The 17,591-nt window shown below is 39.2% G+C and overlaps 1 protein-coding gene across 1 annotated transcript in view; it reads right to left on the bottom strand.

The window, feature by feature from the left end:
* Positions 1-9,219: 9,219 nt before the first annotated feature.
* The window catches only part of GABRB1 (gamma-aminobutyric acid type A receptor subunit beta1), a 333,351-nt gene continuing 324,979 nt past the window's right edge, over positions 9,220-17,591 (bottom strand). Inside the window, exon 9 of the mRNA XM_032496919.1 lies at positions 9,220-16,623. Within this exon, the coding sequence (XP_032352810.1) occupies positions 16,279-16,623 (345 nt within the window). The 3' untranslated portion in view covers positions 9,220-16,278. The remainder of the gene's footprint in view (positions 16,624-17,591) is intronic.

Here is a 17,591-nt window from a genome sequence, read left to right as displayed (position 1 = left end):
CATTCTTATCTATGTCTTTGTATGGATTTACACTTTTTTTTTGAAAAGAGACTCTTAGGAGTGAAATGGCTTGATTGTATGTCAGGTGTATGTGTGTCTTTTTAAGTAACTGCCAAACTGTTTTCCAAAGTGATTTTATCATTTTACATTCCATACCACAGTCTAAGAGTTCCAGCTCCATGATTCCTTGCCAGCGCTTGGTATGGTCAATCTTTTTAATTTCAGCTATTCTAATTGGTGTGTAGTGGCATCTCATTGTGGTTTTAATAATATTCATTTCCTTGATGACGGAATGATGTTGAGCATCTTTTTATATGCTCATTTGCCATCTGTATATCTGCTTTGGTGAAATGCTGTTTAGATCTGTTGCTGATTTTTAAATTGGGTTATTTTATTTTTGAGTTTCGAGAGTTTTTTGGATAGCCTAGGTACAAGTTTTATCACATATATGCTTTGAAAGTATTTATTTTCTCCCAGTGTATGGCTTGTCTTTTTTCTTTTTCTTTTTTAGGGCAGTTTTAGATACACAGAAAAATCAAGCAGATAGTGCACAGAGATCTCATCTACCCCATGTCCAGTTACCACTGTTACTAACATATTAGTGTGGTACATTTGTTATAATTAATGAACTAATATCCATATATTATTATTAACTAAATTCCATGGTTTATTCAGATTTCTAAATTTTTACTTAATGTCCTTTTCTGTTCTAGGATTCCATTTTATACTTAGCTGTCATGTCTCCTGAGGCTTTTCTTGCTATGATATTTTCCCATACTTCCCTTGTTTTTGATGACCTTGACAGTTTGAGGAATGTAGGTGAGATATTTTGCAGGATACCTCTCTACTGGAATTTAATGTTTTTCTCATGTGTACACTGGGGTTACAGGTTGGGGGAGGAAGTCACAGAGGTAAAGTGCCATTTACGTCACATCCTATCAAGGCTACATACTATTAACGAGATTTATGACTTGACATTGACCTTGATCACCTGGCTGAGGTAGTGTGGGTCAGGTATTTTCATTATAAAGTTACTTATTTTTCTCTCCTGCCTTATGATCCTCTTTGGAAGGGAGTCATTATGTGTAACCCAAACTTAAGGAATTGGGCCCCCCAACTCCTTGAAGTCAGAATAGTTACCTAAAACTTTTGGAATTCTTCTACTCAGTTTTGTCTCTTTTCTCCTATTTGTTAATTTAATCATTTATTTATGTAGTGTGGGCTCATGGATATTTACTTTATACTTTTGGTTACAGTCCAGTACTACTTATTTTATTACTCAGATTGCTCCAGCTTTGGCCATTTGAAGCTCTTTCCCTTGGCTCCTTTATCCCTGTGACATACCCCTGTCAGTGGAGAGGGGTTTTATTTATTTTATGTTATCTCCTTAGCTTTCTGGCAATACAAGATGCCCCATGCTCATTTTCTCTATTTCCTGCCCAGTCCTAGAATCAACCATTTCTTCAGGAAGCCCTGGTTCGGTTTATTGAAGAATGGTGTTAGAACCAAGCTAGCTGTGCGCACTGCTCCTGTGATGTTGTTTCTTTTGGGCCCTCTCGGCTGGCAGAATGAAGAGATATGTATGCATGTTAGCTAACCTGTGTATATACACACAGCTATAAATATTTCTTTATATAATCATCTGTCTATATTCAGCTGCACATGAGCTCATCCCAACGTCTCCAACTGTAATCCATCACCACAGGGAGCATTCTAGCCTGCTACCCTCCCTTATATGTACACATTTCAGCAGGTGAGAAACCTGACTCCCAGTAGCCACCAGCCATTTACTTAATTGTTCATTTCCAGGTTGTCTATAGCAGTATCCAGATTGCTAATCTGTACCCCAGTGGGGAAAACAACTTTATCTCCTAGGAAGTGTTTATGTGCAGTTCCTTTTGCCTTTAGTCTTACAGACTCCACTCATTTCCAAATTACTTCCAAATTACACTCCCCGCCCCTGCCCTACTCCCTTAGTGAGGTTGTTTTATACATTTGTAATACAGTTAGATTTTTTTTGCAATAGTCTGTCTTCCTTGCTGGGATCCTCCAACTTCCTAAATTTAAATTTGCATACATTAAGGTTTACTTTTTGTGTTGAACGGTTCTGAGTTTTGACAGATGCTTCATGTTGCGTAGTTGGGGCAGGTCATCGAGAGGATGTGACCACCTGTTGGCCTGTAAGCTGGACCCGGACAACAGTCTCCTTCCTCACCCCTGCCCCTGTCCTTGGAATGTGCATCCCCCTTCCAGAAACTGCCCCAAGGATACTGCCTTGAGATGTTGATTATGGTATTAAGACTGTCTTATCCCAGTTGAGACTTCTATGTAAACTTTTAAGATTTGGGTGGGTCAGTGCAGAGATCTACTCATCTTGCAGCCACCCAAGACAAGCCTGGTAAATTCCCTTGCTTATTTATTAAAACTGCCACCGACCCATCTGGGATGGTTCCCCTCTTTCTTCAGTCTCTGCTTGCCCAGGGGCTGGTTTCAGATGACACTTGGGAAACTCCTGAAGTTGTGAACACATGTATTGACTTTACAGAATAGTTTAACATGCTAAAATCCCCTGGGCTTTACTTTTTCATCCCTCCCACATTCCTCTATTGCCCAGACAACTAGTGATTCTTCTTAATGTCTTTAGAGTTTTGCCTTTTCCAGAATGTCCTATAATTGGGATCATGTAGTGATGTACATCTTTTCAGAATGGCTTCTTTCACTTAGCAGTGTGCATTTCTTCCATGTGTTTTCATCTTGATAACTCATTTCTATTTTCTCTTGGAGTAATAGTTCATTGTATAGATGTACCACAGTTTACTCACCCATTGAAGGAAGTTTGTAGTTTTCATTTTTTGGCAATTATGAATAAAGCTGCTGCAACCATGCACAGGCAGGTTTTTATGTGGACATAAGTTTTCGAATTAACTGAGCAATACCTCAGAATGGGATTGCTGGATCATACTGTTTAATGTTGTAAGAACTTTGGCAAACTTTTTCACAGTAGCTGTACCCCTTTGCATTTCTTTCTTTTTATTGTGGCAAAAAAATAACATGAAATCTACTCTCTTAACAAATCTTAAAGTCTGCAGTGCAGTATTGTTAACTCTGTGTACTTTATTGTGCAGCAGGTTTCTAGAACTCCATCATCTTGTATCATTGAAACTCTCCCCATGAACAACAACTCCCTATTCCCAGGGCCTCCTCCAGTCCCTGGCAATCGCCATTCTGTATTCTGTGTCAAGAATGTGACTACTTTAGAAACTTCATATAAATGGAATCATGCAGCCTTTGTCCTTCTGTAACTAGCATGTTTCACTTACTATAATATCCTCAGGATTTCCTTTTTAAAGGCTGTATAATATTCTATTATATGTATACACCACATTTTCTTTATCCGTTAATCTCTCAATGGGCTTTTAAGTTGTTTTCACCTCTTGGCCATTGTGACTAATGCTGCAGTGAGCATATGAGTGCAAATATCTCTTCAAGAGCTTGTTTTCAATTCTTTTGGATAAATACCTTGAAGTGGGCTTGCTGGATCACATGGTGGTTCTATTTATAATTGTTTGAGAAACCACCTTATTGTTTTCCATAGTGATAACATCAGCTTACATTCCTACCAACAGTACACAAGGGTTCCAGTTTCTCCATATCCTTGGCTGATTCTAATGACAACACAGACACACAAACACCTACCCCATGTTAGCTTCTTACCACCTCTAATCCTTATAGCAAATCCTAAACATGCTACATATATATTTGTTGCTTTCTAATTTAAATAAAATTGGATGGCCATTTATATCTCCCATTGTATAACATAGTGTCTTCTGGGAATAGTAGCCAAGTGTAGGATGTCTAAAATCCCCAGACCTCTGCAGGCTGAGGCTCTGATGGTGAAGTGCAGATTGTCAGTTATTTTGCTGGATGGATGTTCAAGTCGTCCCTGGGCTGGAATTTAGACTCTTAGTGGAAAACTGTTCTACTAATCACCAATTAATAGATAAATGAGCTTCACACCTTTCGTCTGTTCATTATTTTATTGTCAACATATTATTTCTGCAGGGAGAGAGTGAGTTTGAAATTTGGAAGTCTTCAAATTAGGAAAGACTGACAAATAGGCCAACTCTAATGTTCATATTTACAGTGGCGATTTTAAAAGAAATATGACATAATGCACCTCACAAATGGATGCTATTAAAGTCCATTTTATGCATCATCTTTGAATACAAGGAGACTTCATTTCTTCTTTTTTTATCCCTTAATATATAAACACTCCGTATGTTCAAATGTTTGTAAGGCATGTTATCTTAAAGAATATTAAAAAAAAATCAAAGTGGTACAGAAATAAGCTCCTGGAAAAGTGCTGGTTTTTTCCCCCCAATTGTTGGATAATACTGCAAAGAATTTCTTCCAAATAAAGGGAGTTTGTTTTGTATTAAATTTTATAATAAAAGCTCTCAAATGATAGGTTCAGAATTCTAAACATTTTTTAAAGGCTTATAAAAAGATATGCCTGAAATCTTGCATGTTTTTAAACATAGTACAAAGTAAGCTTTTTATATGTAGGCATTTTTAATTAAAAAAAGTTTAATTCGCGTTTTAGGAATAAACAGGCTAACATCAATTGTACATATTTACAGTGATAAACTACATTTCAGAAGCTGCACAACATGTTTTATAAGTACAGCTGGTGGTTTTTGACACCAGCCTTCAAATGTGTTTTCTTTCTTTCATTTGCTGCAAGTTTTAAAATCTTGTAGTCCCAAAGCAAAGAAAACAGCAACTTATTTTATAGCAAAGCCACCGTATTAACAAAGTACTGAGTAAACTACAGTCCTGTGACTGCTAGGGTATCTGTGAGTCCTGAAGTCGAGAGCACAAGCATTTCTTGTGTCCATACCTGAATGCATGTAAGTTGATTTTGCATTTTACAGGAATACACAATTTACTCAGTGAATGATGAATAGAAAAAAGGCCATGAAGGGGGAAAGGGTCAGAAATCAGAGTTCACTGAACAGCTTCTTATTCACTAATTCAACTGCTTAGAGGGAAATCTATTTCTTCTTTCACATGTATAATTCAGTCTACAGGCTTCATGGATTTTGTCCACAGATCATTTTTGAGATAGCAAAGGCAAAACGCCAAAATACTTCAAGCATGTAAAAAGGAATTAATGAAATGGTTAGACTATTTAATCAAGTTCCTAACAGAAAGGGTACAAATCATGCACACTTTATGAAAGTTTGATTTCAAATGTAAAAATCAACTACAGAGAACCACAAGTTTCATTAGAACAGCAGTTTCAATCAGAAAATGCAGCATATATTGATACAAAATAGAAACTGGAATTATAAAAGTAAGGAGTCTACCTTTTCTTTCTTTGCATTTGTTAAACCCATCTCATTAAAATTTCTATAAGTTTCCAAAAATACTCATTCTCGCCTTTGAGCTGTTTAGTGGTCTGGTAGGTATACAAAAGCATTATCTGCTTATGCGAGAAAGCAAATGCTTATGTCAAAGGAGCGAAGAAAGCTAAAATATTGTAATTTATGTATCTTGGCAATTAAAGAGTTCTCCCTGCTGAAAAATAAAGAAGGAGAAAGGGATTATTTTATGTACAAGATCTGTGTAATAATACCACTTGGGATATGAATTAGCTAATTCATGTTTAGTAGGAGAGTAAATAGACAATTCAGCAAATTGATTAGTGGAGATTAAAAAAAATACAAGGAAGAAAACATTAAATATCTTATAACATATTTGGTGAGTTTAGCATAACGGATTTTAAGAGGCAATGGAAGCTCCTGCCATTGAAAGATCCAGGTATATAGTACAGGGTGCCATGAATTCGGATAGCAGGAGACTGGTTTGGAAAGTTCAGCTACTTTTTAGATTCAAATTTTAGGTAAGGTGGTAGCCAAAGAGGTGTTCCATTGCTGGCAGGCTAGTAATTTCCCCTTTCTTTAGCCTAATGAGTCCTGCTTTCCTGAAACTCCTGAATCACTGTATAAAGATCTTTGCCTCAGGTTGAGTCTCCTTGAATAAAGTCAGAGGAGTGAAATAAATTATTCAGAGATGATGGAGAGCCAAGAGAATTTTTCAAGCAAGCCACCCTAACCCAGATGAGTTTCTCTCAAAAACAGTTTTATTTATATTTTTTATACAGTATTAAAGTTTCCAGTTTACATCTCCATTAACCCTTTAAGTGACACGACAACATTATTTCACATTAACCATTAGGTTCCCATCACAATGTCACAAACTGCTGCCTGGTGGTCAAAAATAAAAAGCTTATTTAAAGATGTCAAAAGAAAAAAAAAGTTGGTCCTTGTAAACATTTATATCATTTGGAATTTCCAAAAGCCTCATGCAATCTTGTCTTTGTAATGATACCACATGGTAGCTTTTACCAAGAGGGTTATTGGCCCTCTCTAAGTAAGGAGCTGAGCAACACAGTGGATGAACAGATGCATATCTAATCATGAGGATTCCATACTTAGAAGAGTAGTGGATGTTCTGTATATGAACTATCACTTGTATATGTAATTCTGTTTTCCATGACACTGCAGTGTGTTAGAATAATCAAGAGGGTGCCCCCTCAAATGTCTCAGGGGCATCATTGCAAAATAGAAAATATTTCAAGCTTTATCCAGTGAGTATTTCAAAAAGATGTAGGAAATGGATTCTCATGAAATTAAAAAAAAAAAAAAAAGGAAAAGCAGATACACTGTGATTCAGTGTACTTGGGGAAATATCAAGTAGAAAAATATGTCATCTAGTAAAACTGGGGCGGCTGGTTGCCACTCTGAGGTAAGGCTTGCAAATGATATCTTTTATGCAAATATGGAAATAATATACATAACAGGAGAGCAGGAAATTGACAATTGAAAGGAGGGGTCAGGAAAGGTGTTTCTCTGTACGTCTGTCTCATGTGGTCTCGAGGGACGGTGGCCGACGTCAAGAACTGTCCATCCTCCTTAGATAGTTCTACACATTCTATTTAATTCTTGGGATACGTGAAATTTGGTGTGCAATATTCTCTGGGAGGATTCTCTTAGAACAGTTTGGAGTGTTCCAGTTATGAAGTGTAGTCCCAGCTTCAAGAGTTAACACCCCGTAGAACCTAAATTCAAAAGCTTTTAATAAGGCAAACTTGGGTAAATGAGGGAAAAAATGAAACTTTAAATAAAAAGTTTCCTTTTTCCATAAGTAGTAGTAATTAACGTGGAAAGTCCAACTCTGCTAGACTGGCAGAATCTAGAATGATGGTTTTAGGATTCAGTTTGTTCAGTTATAAGCAATGGAAAAAAATCTCAATGACCAGTTGGCACAGACCCTAACCTGGGTTCAACTGTGACTTTGCATATTTTATCCATTTCGAGGTTGTAGACATAGGCTCTCTGGGACTAAAATAACTTGGGGGAGGGTGTGGGGGACACCTGCCTCACCAGGTAATGTCTGTGAACCTGAAGTCACGTCCGTTATGGAAATGTGTTTCTCCATAGCTAAGTTTACCAGCATCAGCTATTTAATCAGCATGAGCAGACTCTCTACCATGGACAGTATAACAGATGTTTGGGGCAATACAAAAGAATCAGAAAATGGGGCATTTACCTTTAAGGACCTAACACTTTATTTAGGAAGGCAGAACATCTATTTGCAACATTACTAGAAAACAACACAAATGAAATAATATTATTGGACAAAATGGCCATGAGAGTTAGTTAAGGGAGTGGGGGAGAGGGTGAGTGAACAGAATGACAGCAGGCTGCTCGCAATGGCTTTTTGGACAATGTTGGCCTGATTCATACTCCAGCATGAGGGAGGGTCTAGGAGGAGGAAGATATGGGCAGTGGGATAAAATGTAAAACTTCAAGCACAGCAGTGAGAACTTGGGGCTGACAGGTGGCTGTGGCAGTGGGAGGGTAGGGAAAGCTTGAGGGTGAGCTTGCTTGAAGCTGAGTAAAAGGAATAATGAGAAATAAAGTGAGCATGAATGATGGAGAAGACTGAGGTCAATCATGAATTCATGAATAAATGATTCATAGTGAGCCAAGACACGGTCTCCAAGGTGTTAATGTTAACTTATTAATATTTCCCATAGCCTCTTGGTTTGCGAATTATGAGGTCCCATAATTAGCTCAAGAGGATAATGAAAGACTTTTGTGCGGGGGATGGGTGAAGGATGGCAGAAAAGTTAAAAAAAAAAAAAAACAACAAAAAACCAAGAGTAAGAATGTTCACTGGCCATAGTATCTAGCTGTCTAGAGAGGAAATTACTCTCTTGCCTGCTACTCTGCATGCATCTTTGGACTACTCAAAACCTGAATCATCAAGGTAAAAAGATTAAATCCAGGAAGTGTCATGGAGAGGAAAAAGCTTTGCCTTTGGAGCCAAGGAAAAGTGGGATCGAATACTAACACCACAATAACCAGTTATCAGATCTTGGATAAATCATTTAACCTATTGGAGCCTCTATTTCCAGATAGTGGTATTGTCATCATAACTTCACAGCATTGTAGTGAAGGTCAAATCATGAAATCATGTGTAGGAAAGTGTTTTCCAATGCCTGAAACCAAAGTGTGACAGTCTCCATTGGATATCTACCCTCAAACCATTCTCCACCCCTCTTTTTACCCCCAGGCATTGGGCAGCCATTTAATAAGTAAACTTCCAGTTTTATCATGGCTGTGCCTAAAACATTTGGCAGATTTAACTGGTTGAGTAGGGATGGGGGGGAGGTGGGAGAAGGGGGGCAAGGAGAGTGGATAACAGAGGTTCTAAAGGCCTGGAATCTTTTCCAGCTAGATGGGAGGCTGCTTCTTGCCTGAGAGCTCAACTCTGTCTGCTCTTGCCCTTCCCAGACACAGGACAGTGATGGCGTCTAGGATGGGAAGGAACATTGAAGGGCACTGTAACAGCATTTCTGCTGGGAGGCTGCTAAAAGTTGGCTTTTCTACTCAGGGGGAGCATTTCATGGCCATTCCTGACTGAGTCAGAGAGGGTGGTCTAAGCCATCCACATCTTCCAGAGATAAAACTGGAGCCCATGTTGATTTATGTTATCTGAGACTCTCCAATGTTCTTAAAGGGAAATATTGCAGTGTAGACCATTACTAAAATCATAAAATAAATTTTTGCTACTTGTCTGAAAATCTAATTGTGCATTCTATATATATTTTTTAAAGGGATATAAAGAAGCTTTGAATTCAGTTCACTTTATACCAGTTGGCTTACTCCCAAAGTCATGCAACAACGAATATTACTAAATTTGTGGGGCCATGTTAACAGAGACCACAGGACTCCTGTATCTTTCTGGTAACCTCCTATACAAATGGACATCTCTAAAATGCCCTTTGAAATTCCGTTCTGGAAGGGAACTTGGAGGTCATCTGGTGCTATGTCCAAAGTCACACAACTGCGCAGTGGCAGTGACAGCATAAAGGCCAGGTCATGAGAACCTAATTCCAAGGTGTCTTCTGTCCACTATAATTTCCTTCTTCATACCATGCAGCTCATTTATAGTTAACTGTGTAAGTTTAGGCTGCCCATTGCTTGGAATATATTTAGAGAACTTTCTTTTCTCTATATATGGAAATGTTGTTTGGAGGAAGATTTTCTATATGTTATATATGTTATAGGGGCAATTTGGACAGTTTGCCTTGTGACCTGTCCAATTATTAACTATATTTAATGTCTACTAGAAGGTTGAGCAGGGATAGGTAGAGTAATTCATGGAAGTGGAAATTTGTAATAGGAGTAAGAGCCAGAGAGGATGAAGTGGGTCAAGTTCCTAGAGGAGAGTCTGTAACTAGTGGTGTGCCATGTCAATGATAAGCCGTTCTGGGAGGAATAATAATAGGTTTTTAAATGGTGTCCAGTCAAGATGGAAGAAACATATGAATGAATGAGTTTGATGAAAAAGAATCGATACGGTGTGAATTCACCACGTAACAGTTATAATGTCAGGAGATGGTCTTATCATCAAACTTTGGTGTGGATAGTGTAATTTTCCTAGATTTGAGGTAATGCTTTTTATTTCCACTTCATTTTGAATTAAGTGGGGAGAGAGAAGGTTTAGATAAACATGTATACTCTTTATATAAGGGACAGAAAAGCAGAAAAGAAAAATAAACCCAAAGCAGTTCAGAGGAGGCTACTGTGATTACACAAGCTATCTCTAAAGGTCTTTTAGAGGCAAAAGAGTAGGACTTTGGGGAAATTAGTAGAATTTATTGTTTTTGTGGATTCAATTGAAGATACACAGTATGAGTCCAAAGAAGCTTAAGCTTTCAGCTATTCATGGGCAAGACCACTTACGAGGTTTAGAAATGGGAAAGAGGAAAAATTAATGAATTGATTTCACTGGGTTAAGGCATGAGGCAGGACAGTATGTGGTGCTGGGAAGGAGAGAACACAAGAGAAGTAATCTATTGCCAAGCTTGCAAAATGCACAAACATACCATATTTTAGTAGTTTTCACCTGTAAAAAAATTACATTGGAAAATGTTTCCCCTTCCTGTTTCTCTTGCAAAGGAAACCCAGGGAGAAATAGGGGCCAGACAGCAACACTGATTGCTCTTTTTCATCTTTTGGCTTCCAGATGGGGCTGTTCTAAGCTAGTGAATCTGTGACCCTGTGTGCCTAAGGCAGATGCATAATATTATTTGCTTCTCTTTTATGGATTTATTTTCCCACTGTCTTCAGGACAGAAAATGTAGGTAGAGCTGTTCATGAGAATGGTTTTCTTTCCTAACTGGTTCAGAAAGATACCTCCTTTTCCTCCACTGAATTCCTACTGAAGCCTTGGTGATGAGTGCTGGTTGCTCCAGGACATGCAAAGTACCTACCGGCCGATCAGGAATGGTTTCCGGTCCCTTGATGGACCGAGAACTTTTTAAATTAAGAAAAACCAAACAAAACCCACAACGGTTAGACCTCTTCGGTTTGAATAAGGAAATTCTCGCTTTGGAGAAGTAAAAGCAAACTCAAAGCTCTTTACACGTCTCCTCCCAGGAACTTAGCATTTTCTGGTTTGCAATTCTTCTATTGAAAAGGATTTCCTTTCAAATGTTTGCTTGTGAAATGGCAGCCTCTGACGATTAAGTTTTCTGTCAGTTTAGTTGATTTCAGTTATGTAGAAAAAGCAGGATTTAAGTAAAAGCACAATGTGTCCTGGACCTAGAAATTGACCTGACTAGTTCCAATAGGGCATTTTTTTCTTATTCAGTTGATGGTGGGCCCTAGTTGGCACATTTTGGAACCCAGATGTCTCACAATAATGGCTCCCTGCACTCTCCTGGCACTTAAAATGCTGGCAACAAAAGCCCTGCCTTACTAAGTTCTTATCTCCAGGAAAGACATGGTTCACTCTCAAATATTGCCAAGAAACCAATCTATGTCCCTGCTTGCTTGGATATCAGAATTTCTGGAGACACCATCACCTTCTCTGGGACTGCCAGTTTGCATGGAAACACATCTTATGGCATAAGATGCCACCATTCTGAAGACTCTTTCAAGAATACCAGGACTTGGGAGAAATATATTTGAGAACATTTAATGGCCAGATCCTCTTTTAAGTATAACTAGCACATATGGAACATATCCTGGGCCCCCGGTTGAAAAGCACTTGTTTTAATACCCAGTCCGTTTATACCAATATTTCTTTTTCCCTTTCAAAAACAGTGACATGGTTACTTCTGGATCTTTCAGGCATGAATCACCCAGTTGGTGTTACTAATGTCATTTGCTATCTCTTTCTTTTTTCCTTCCCATCATTTGCACATTTGACTGTTTACCCTGGTCAAACCCATCTGTCCATTTCTGTTCCTATTAACAGTTTTGGGAAACCTTGTAGAAAGAAAGAAGATAGAAGCTAAAGCTATTGGTGCAAATAAAGCTTTGGATTACCTGTGGCTTTTGACCATCACTTCCATTCCTGACCCCTTCAACAGCATGGGTAATTCGGTATCTGAGTATATGAATAGGCATGAATGGCTGATAAGAACACGTCTACTTTTCACGGCACTGTTCCAGGAGCAGCTCACTATGGGGTTCCTGTCTCTGGGGGTGTGCTGCTCCCGAGCCCCACAGGTGTGAAGCCTTCTTGGCAGCTCCATTCCCTTTCAGTGGGGTTGGGGCATGAGGCAGTGATCACAGACATCTGGCAGAATTACACGACTGCGCACAGAAAATGGCAGAGAAAGAGCAAGAGCTAAAAATGATTCTGGTTTGGGCCCAAATCACTGGTCAGTTCACTTCATGAATAAAAGCAAGTGCCTTGTAAGCTTACAGTATTTACAATGCTCAGATTTTTTCAAACATCCTCCCAAAGCTGAGGACCACCACGCAACAGGGAACAGTTCAATGAACTATGTACAGAATTTACAAGGAAGTTTACATAATATTCTACATTCCATTAGCAACTTTACCTCCGTGTTGACTATTTGCTTTCAAGCAACAGATGTTTTTGTTTGTTTCTCTGTATTCCTCATCCCAGTAACTGCCGATTGAACCAACGGGAACAAATACTTGCACATTACTCTACCCTCCCTCCTGGGATAAATATATGATTACATTTTGCTGAGGGAAAAAAAACTGTGGCATATCACCCTTTGTAAAATACTATTCAAAATTGTCCACAGAACAAATTTTGGAGCTTTTTTTCCTTCTAGCATCAGAAATATATATTTTTTGTCTGTTTATTTAACTTGGCAAATTGTGATTGAGCTCTTTCTAATGAGTATTTATAAAGGAGTCATTGATTTAAGAAAGATGGGATTTTGTCAACATTTCTGTGTATTGTACATAATGCTTGTTTAAGGAAAGCCTATCCTTAGATCCATAAACCAAACTTTATTCTCTGCACCACATTTTCTCTTTGCATTTTCAAGGTCCTTCATTGGTTGAAATGCACAATAAAGATGGTATATATGCAAACACGTATCATTTAATCAGCAGAATCAGCCACCAGTCTGCTGTTTCTATTTGGCAATGGAGAGGTTGGAGGCAACAATCCTGGAGGATTCAAGCCCCAAATGTGTCTTTACCTGGGTCTTTGCCTCACAAAGCTGGTAAGTGTAATAATGCAAGTGTCACGCCTGATACTTTAAGTCAAGGAGCATGAGTGGTAGGAATGCATGTGTGGTCATCACTGTCAAATGAATGATGGGATTTCTGCTGGGTCTACACAGGGTAAGTCTACCACACAATTTACATCACAGTTTCCAAACTGTGAACACGGGGTCGCTTGGACGTGAGTGTGGCATAAGAGAATATGTCCCTGCAATTTTCAGTGTCTGCTGCCCCTTCAAATGCAGATTATGGCTATTTTCATGGCTAAAACCAAACAAAGCAAAACAAAACAAAGAACTCAATGATAGTTCAGTAGTAACCCCTCTATAATGTAATGATCTGAATCTTTCAGGAGTGGGGAGCAGTTTGAGGGCCCTGAAGGATGCCTAATGACGTTTATGTTTTATGTATGTCGTTTTGGGCAAGACAAGATAGAGAGGCAGAGAAGGAAGGACTTTTTTCTATGTGCTGTTCAGCCTGGAAGGAGAGTGGGTGGGGGCCAAGGAGAGGAAGATTTGGCTAGGTGTCAGAAGAAGGAAGTGGGGACAAAGGTCATTAACTAGAAATACATCAACGTTTCCATTTTTCTGGCTGCTCTTGCCTCTAAAATCAGAGCTGTTTAATCGGATTTGTGTAATGCTGGTTGTGACCATCTATATCCCGGAGGGCCCACAGCAACACCATTTCGTGCCAGGTTTACTAGTTTTACAGTTTATGAAGGTTGATATAAGAGTTCAAAGTATTTTTTTTTCTTCAGTGATGCTTTACATCCAAAACCACAAGCATCAAATTCTTCAGACTTTTAATGCCAAATAATAATAAAGATATAAATTACTCAATATTTTCCAAGAATGATCTAAACAGGTAAATAAAGAAAAATTGTTTTGCTCGGGAACATAGATTACAGATACTTCATTTCTGATTTAGAACTTCATCCTTAGAAACTTTTTAAAGAGCTTGGACATCAAAATGATTCCTCCTAGGTATCTGCCCAAAATTGCCTTTCCAGTGTTTAAAATAAATGGCTACACAGTGATTCCTGGGTGGGCATTGGGAATATTAACCTGAAGGTCACTGGTATGGCCACATTCCACTCTCTTTGGGCATTTTACAATGGAAAAGCATCTCACCCTGCCAAGGAACCAACGAATCAGAATTTCACAGTGGATCACTCCACCCCTAGAGACTGGAGAGTTCCTTGAAGGGAACTATGATTATACAACTGAAAGCCTAAAGGAAAATTTGGTCCCCATACTCAACTAATTTCTCATGAAACTACTGAGATGATTTTTCCAGGTAAAGCAGAATTTTTATATTCTTACTAACATACATTATCTATTGCGTAACCATTTGTTTCTTTTGGGGTTCTCTTTTCCTCTTGCTTTCTAAAATAATATCTTGTAACTCTCTCTCCTTGGGTTTAACAGTAGGAAATCAACCCTCTCTTTTCAATTAAGAGGATCATTTCTAGCAGCTGATGCCACTGTGAACACAGACCCTCATCACAGCCTTAGGGAGAAATCCAGATCATCAAATGAGGCAGTCATCCCTATTACGAACTGAGCTCTTACATCACATCCATAGATCGGGTTCCAAATTGCCTTCATGACTGGTTGGTCAGCTTTGGATTTCACTCAACCTTGCAAATGAATGTACAGAATTCTTATACAGGCAGGCTGAACAAAAAAAGTAGTAATGAGGCTTCAATGAAAAAAAGATGAGATGAGTCTCAACTGTAGTTGGTTGGATATGTGTAGAGTCGTGTGTTGAGCTACTGAGGGATGCTCCTTCTAGGATGACCAAAGTAATCCATCAGCAGAGATAAGGCAGAGGCAGTACTGACTGCAGACAAGACTCTATACTTTAGGGGCTGCTGTAAATGAAGACTCAGTGATGTTGTTATCTGTGGTTTTGCTCCTTTGAAGATTTTCTCTCAAAATTTGGCCTCGATGGAGAATGACATCAAATGGGTATAGGTGCATCTCCCGAAGTGTTCATTTCGCATTTTGGAACGCAGAGCTCAGAGAGCAGAGGCGGGAAGTGCTAGCCCAGGAACTAGCGCTGTGCAACTGGCCCGTCCCCATTAGATAACTGCTCTCTGGAAGGCTAAGAAATATATACTATTTGATTGAAGATTTGGCAGTTCGGGTCACTGCCCAGGCACCCTTTCAACAGTACATAAATCTTGCCTTCTTCATGGAAAGGGCAATATTTTTCTCAAGCAAAAATTTCTTACCCCCTGCTTCTGCAAAGCCCACTTCCCCCAGCCCCCTTTCTCTCCATCTCTCGGAAGGAGGAACTCAAGCAATATGATGCCATGGCTTCATGGCACAGAGTCAAGTGCGTCCAGGCTAAGGACATGAATCAGGGCTGCTCATTTGAAATAGTCTGTTACAAAAAAAAAAAAATGTTCATTGTCCCCCAAATACTCTATTCTCAGTAAGGAAAGTAAAATGTTCCCAATGGCTACTAGATTGGATTCTAACGTTGATATTAAATCTGCCTGGAAGTCTGAGTAAGAAGCGTTTTTCAAAATATCCAGCTTCATGGGGTGGGGGGCGAGGGGCCGGTGAAGATGACAGATTGCATTTGCATAACCTGGATCAGCACACGCCAGCCTCCCTCTCTTTCTCCGCGGAGCTGGGACCCCCTTCTATGATGGACCTGGGGCAACTTGAGGGTGGAGGGAAGTCTGTCTTCCTCTTCTAGGCTCCTTTTTGTTTTCCCTTCTTCCTGGAAATCTGTAACTTATCAATGGCTTTGTTTTTTCTTCTGAGATCCTGGAAATTGTGTTGTTTTTTGGCAGCATGAGATTGTTACAGTTTACCAGGAAGCAGTGCACACAGAAAGCGAGGTCCATTTTCGTTTAAAAAATAATCAGTAAAATCCAGGACAATCAGGACTGCTAAAGATCTACCTATCTAATTTCTCTCTTTGCGTGTGTGGGTTTGTAAACATGGCAATTAACAGAGCTCTGAAAGAGCCAATAACCTGGACCACAGTAGACTGAAAAAAAATAGAGCTTTTTTTTTTTTTTTTGAAGTAAACATGGTGCAGTAATAAAATTGATATGCAAGACCTAAAACCAATTGGATGGCTGAATCTCTTACCTCGAAGAATCACAGCAGTATCGCTGCTGGGGACCTGTGGGGTTAAAAACCAAGAGAAGAGGACAGAAATTGTTTACCAACCCTTGGGACAGACCTTAGTGTACATAGTAAAGCCAATAGACGACGTTAAAAAGAGAAAAGGTGATGGGGAAAAACATTCGGGACCACTTGTCTATGGAATTCACATCAGTCAAGTCGGGGATCTTGACTTTGAGCTGCGAGGCGCGCCGGCGGATGCGCCCCTTGCTGTGCGCGCCGTGCCGGTCCAGCGCGCGCCCGTATGCCTCGCGGCTGCTCAGCGGCTTGCGGTACTGGATGCTGGCGCTGTCGTAGGAGTACATGGTGGCCTTGGCGTCGCTCACGCCCGTGAGCACTTCCGAGCCGCTTGTCTCGTTCCTGATTTCCAGGGTGCTGAGGAGAATGTTGCCGTGGGCGTCGACCTGACGGAGGAAAGACAGGCTCAGGCACAACTGCCAGGACATTCGCCCGTTTTCCTAAACTTGTAACTGATGATACGGCGTGAGGCTCGTTACACACTGTCTCGCTAGACGTCTGGCTCTGCGTGCCTCCCGGACACGGAGACTCTATCTACCTATCAATCTAACATCTATCTGTGTATCTATGTATGCATCTGTCTGTCAGTCATCTCTGTCTACAATCTATTTATCTAGTCCATCATATAATCAATCAATCTAATCTACTGTTTATCTACGATCTATCTAACCCATCATCTAATCTACCGGCCATTTATTATCTGTCTAATCTAATATATCCATTCATTCATCCATCCATCATTTATCACCACTCACAGAACACGAGTACATATGCGTGCGTGTGTGCACACATGCGTGTTATGGTGTTTTCTGTGAGCTCGCATAAGAATATACAATATATAGTTATTATATATAATACTTACATGTTATATATAAATATATGAAATGTATAATTTTTGTTATTAATAACTACCATTTACTGAATCCACATGTATATATACATTATGTGTAAACATATGTTTTGTAACAAGAAAAGATGCCATATGTATATGAAAAAATGCCATATATATGTATACACAAAAGTGATACATGGAAACATTTAAAACTGGAAGCAATCAGGAAACAAAAAATAAATAGTAAAAATTCATAAATTCACCTTCGGAGTCCATTATTTTTAACATCTTGCTAACCCACCTCTCTTTTTTTCTATTCATATATACTTACAAACACAGGCTCACCTAGTGTATTTTGCTTTGCAATCTGCTTTTGTAGTTAGTAGTATAGTCTGGTCACCTTTCCATGTTAATAAATATTCTTCTGTGGCATTATGTATCATAGCTGACATGGATAAACCATAATTGAATCAGTCTATCTTTGGATGTTAAGGATTGCTTTACTTTTGTACTATTAAATAA

This window comes from Camelus ferus, chromosome 2, assembly GCF_009834535.1.
Source record: "Camelus ferus isolate YT-003-E chromosome 2, BCGSAC_Cfer_1.0, whole genome shotgun sequence".
NCBI classification, from domain to species: Eukaryota; Metazoa; Chordata; class Mammalia; order Artiodactyla; family Camelidae; genus Camelus; species Camelus ferus.
This window is presented reverse-complemented; position numbering and strand designations above follow the sequence as displayed.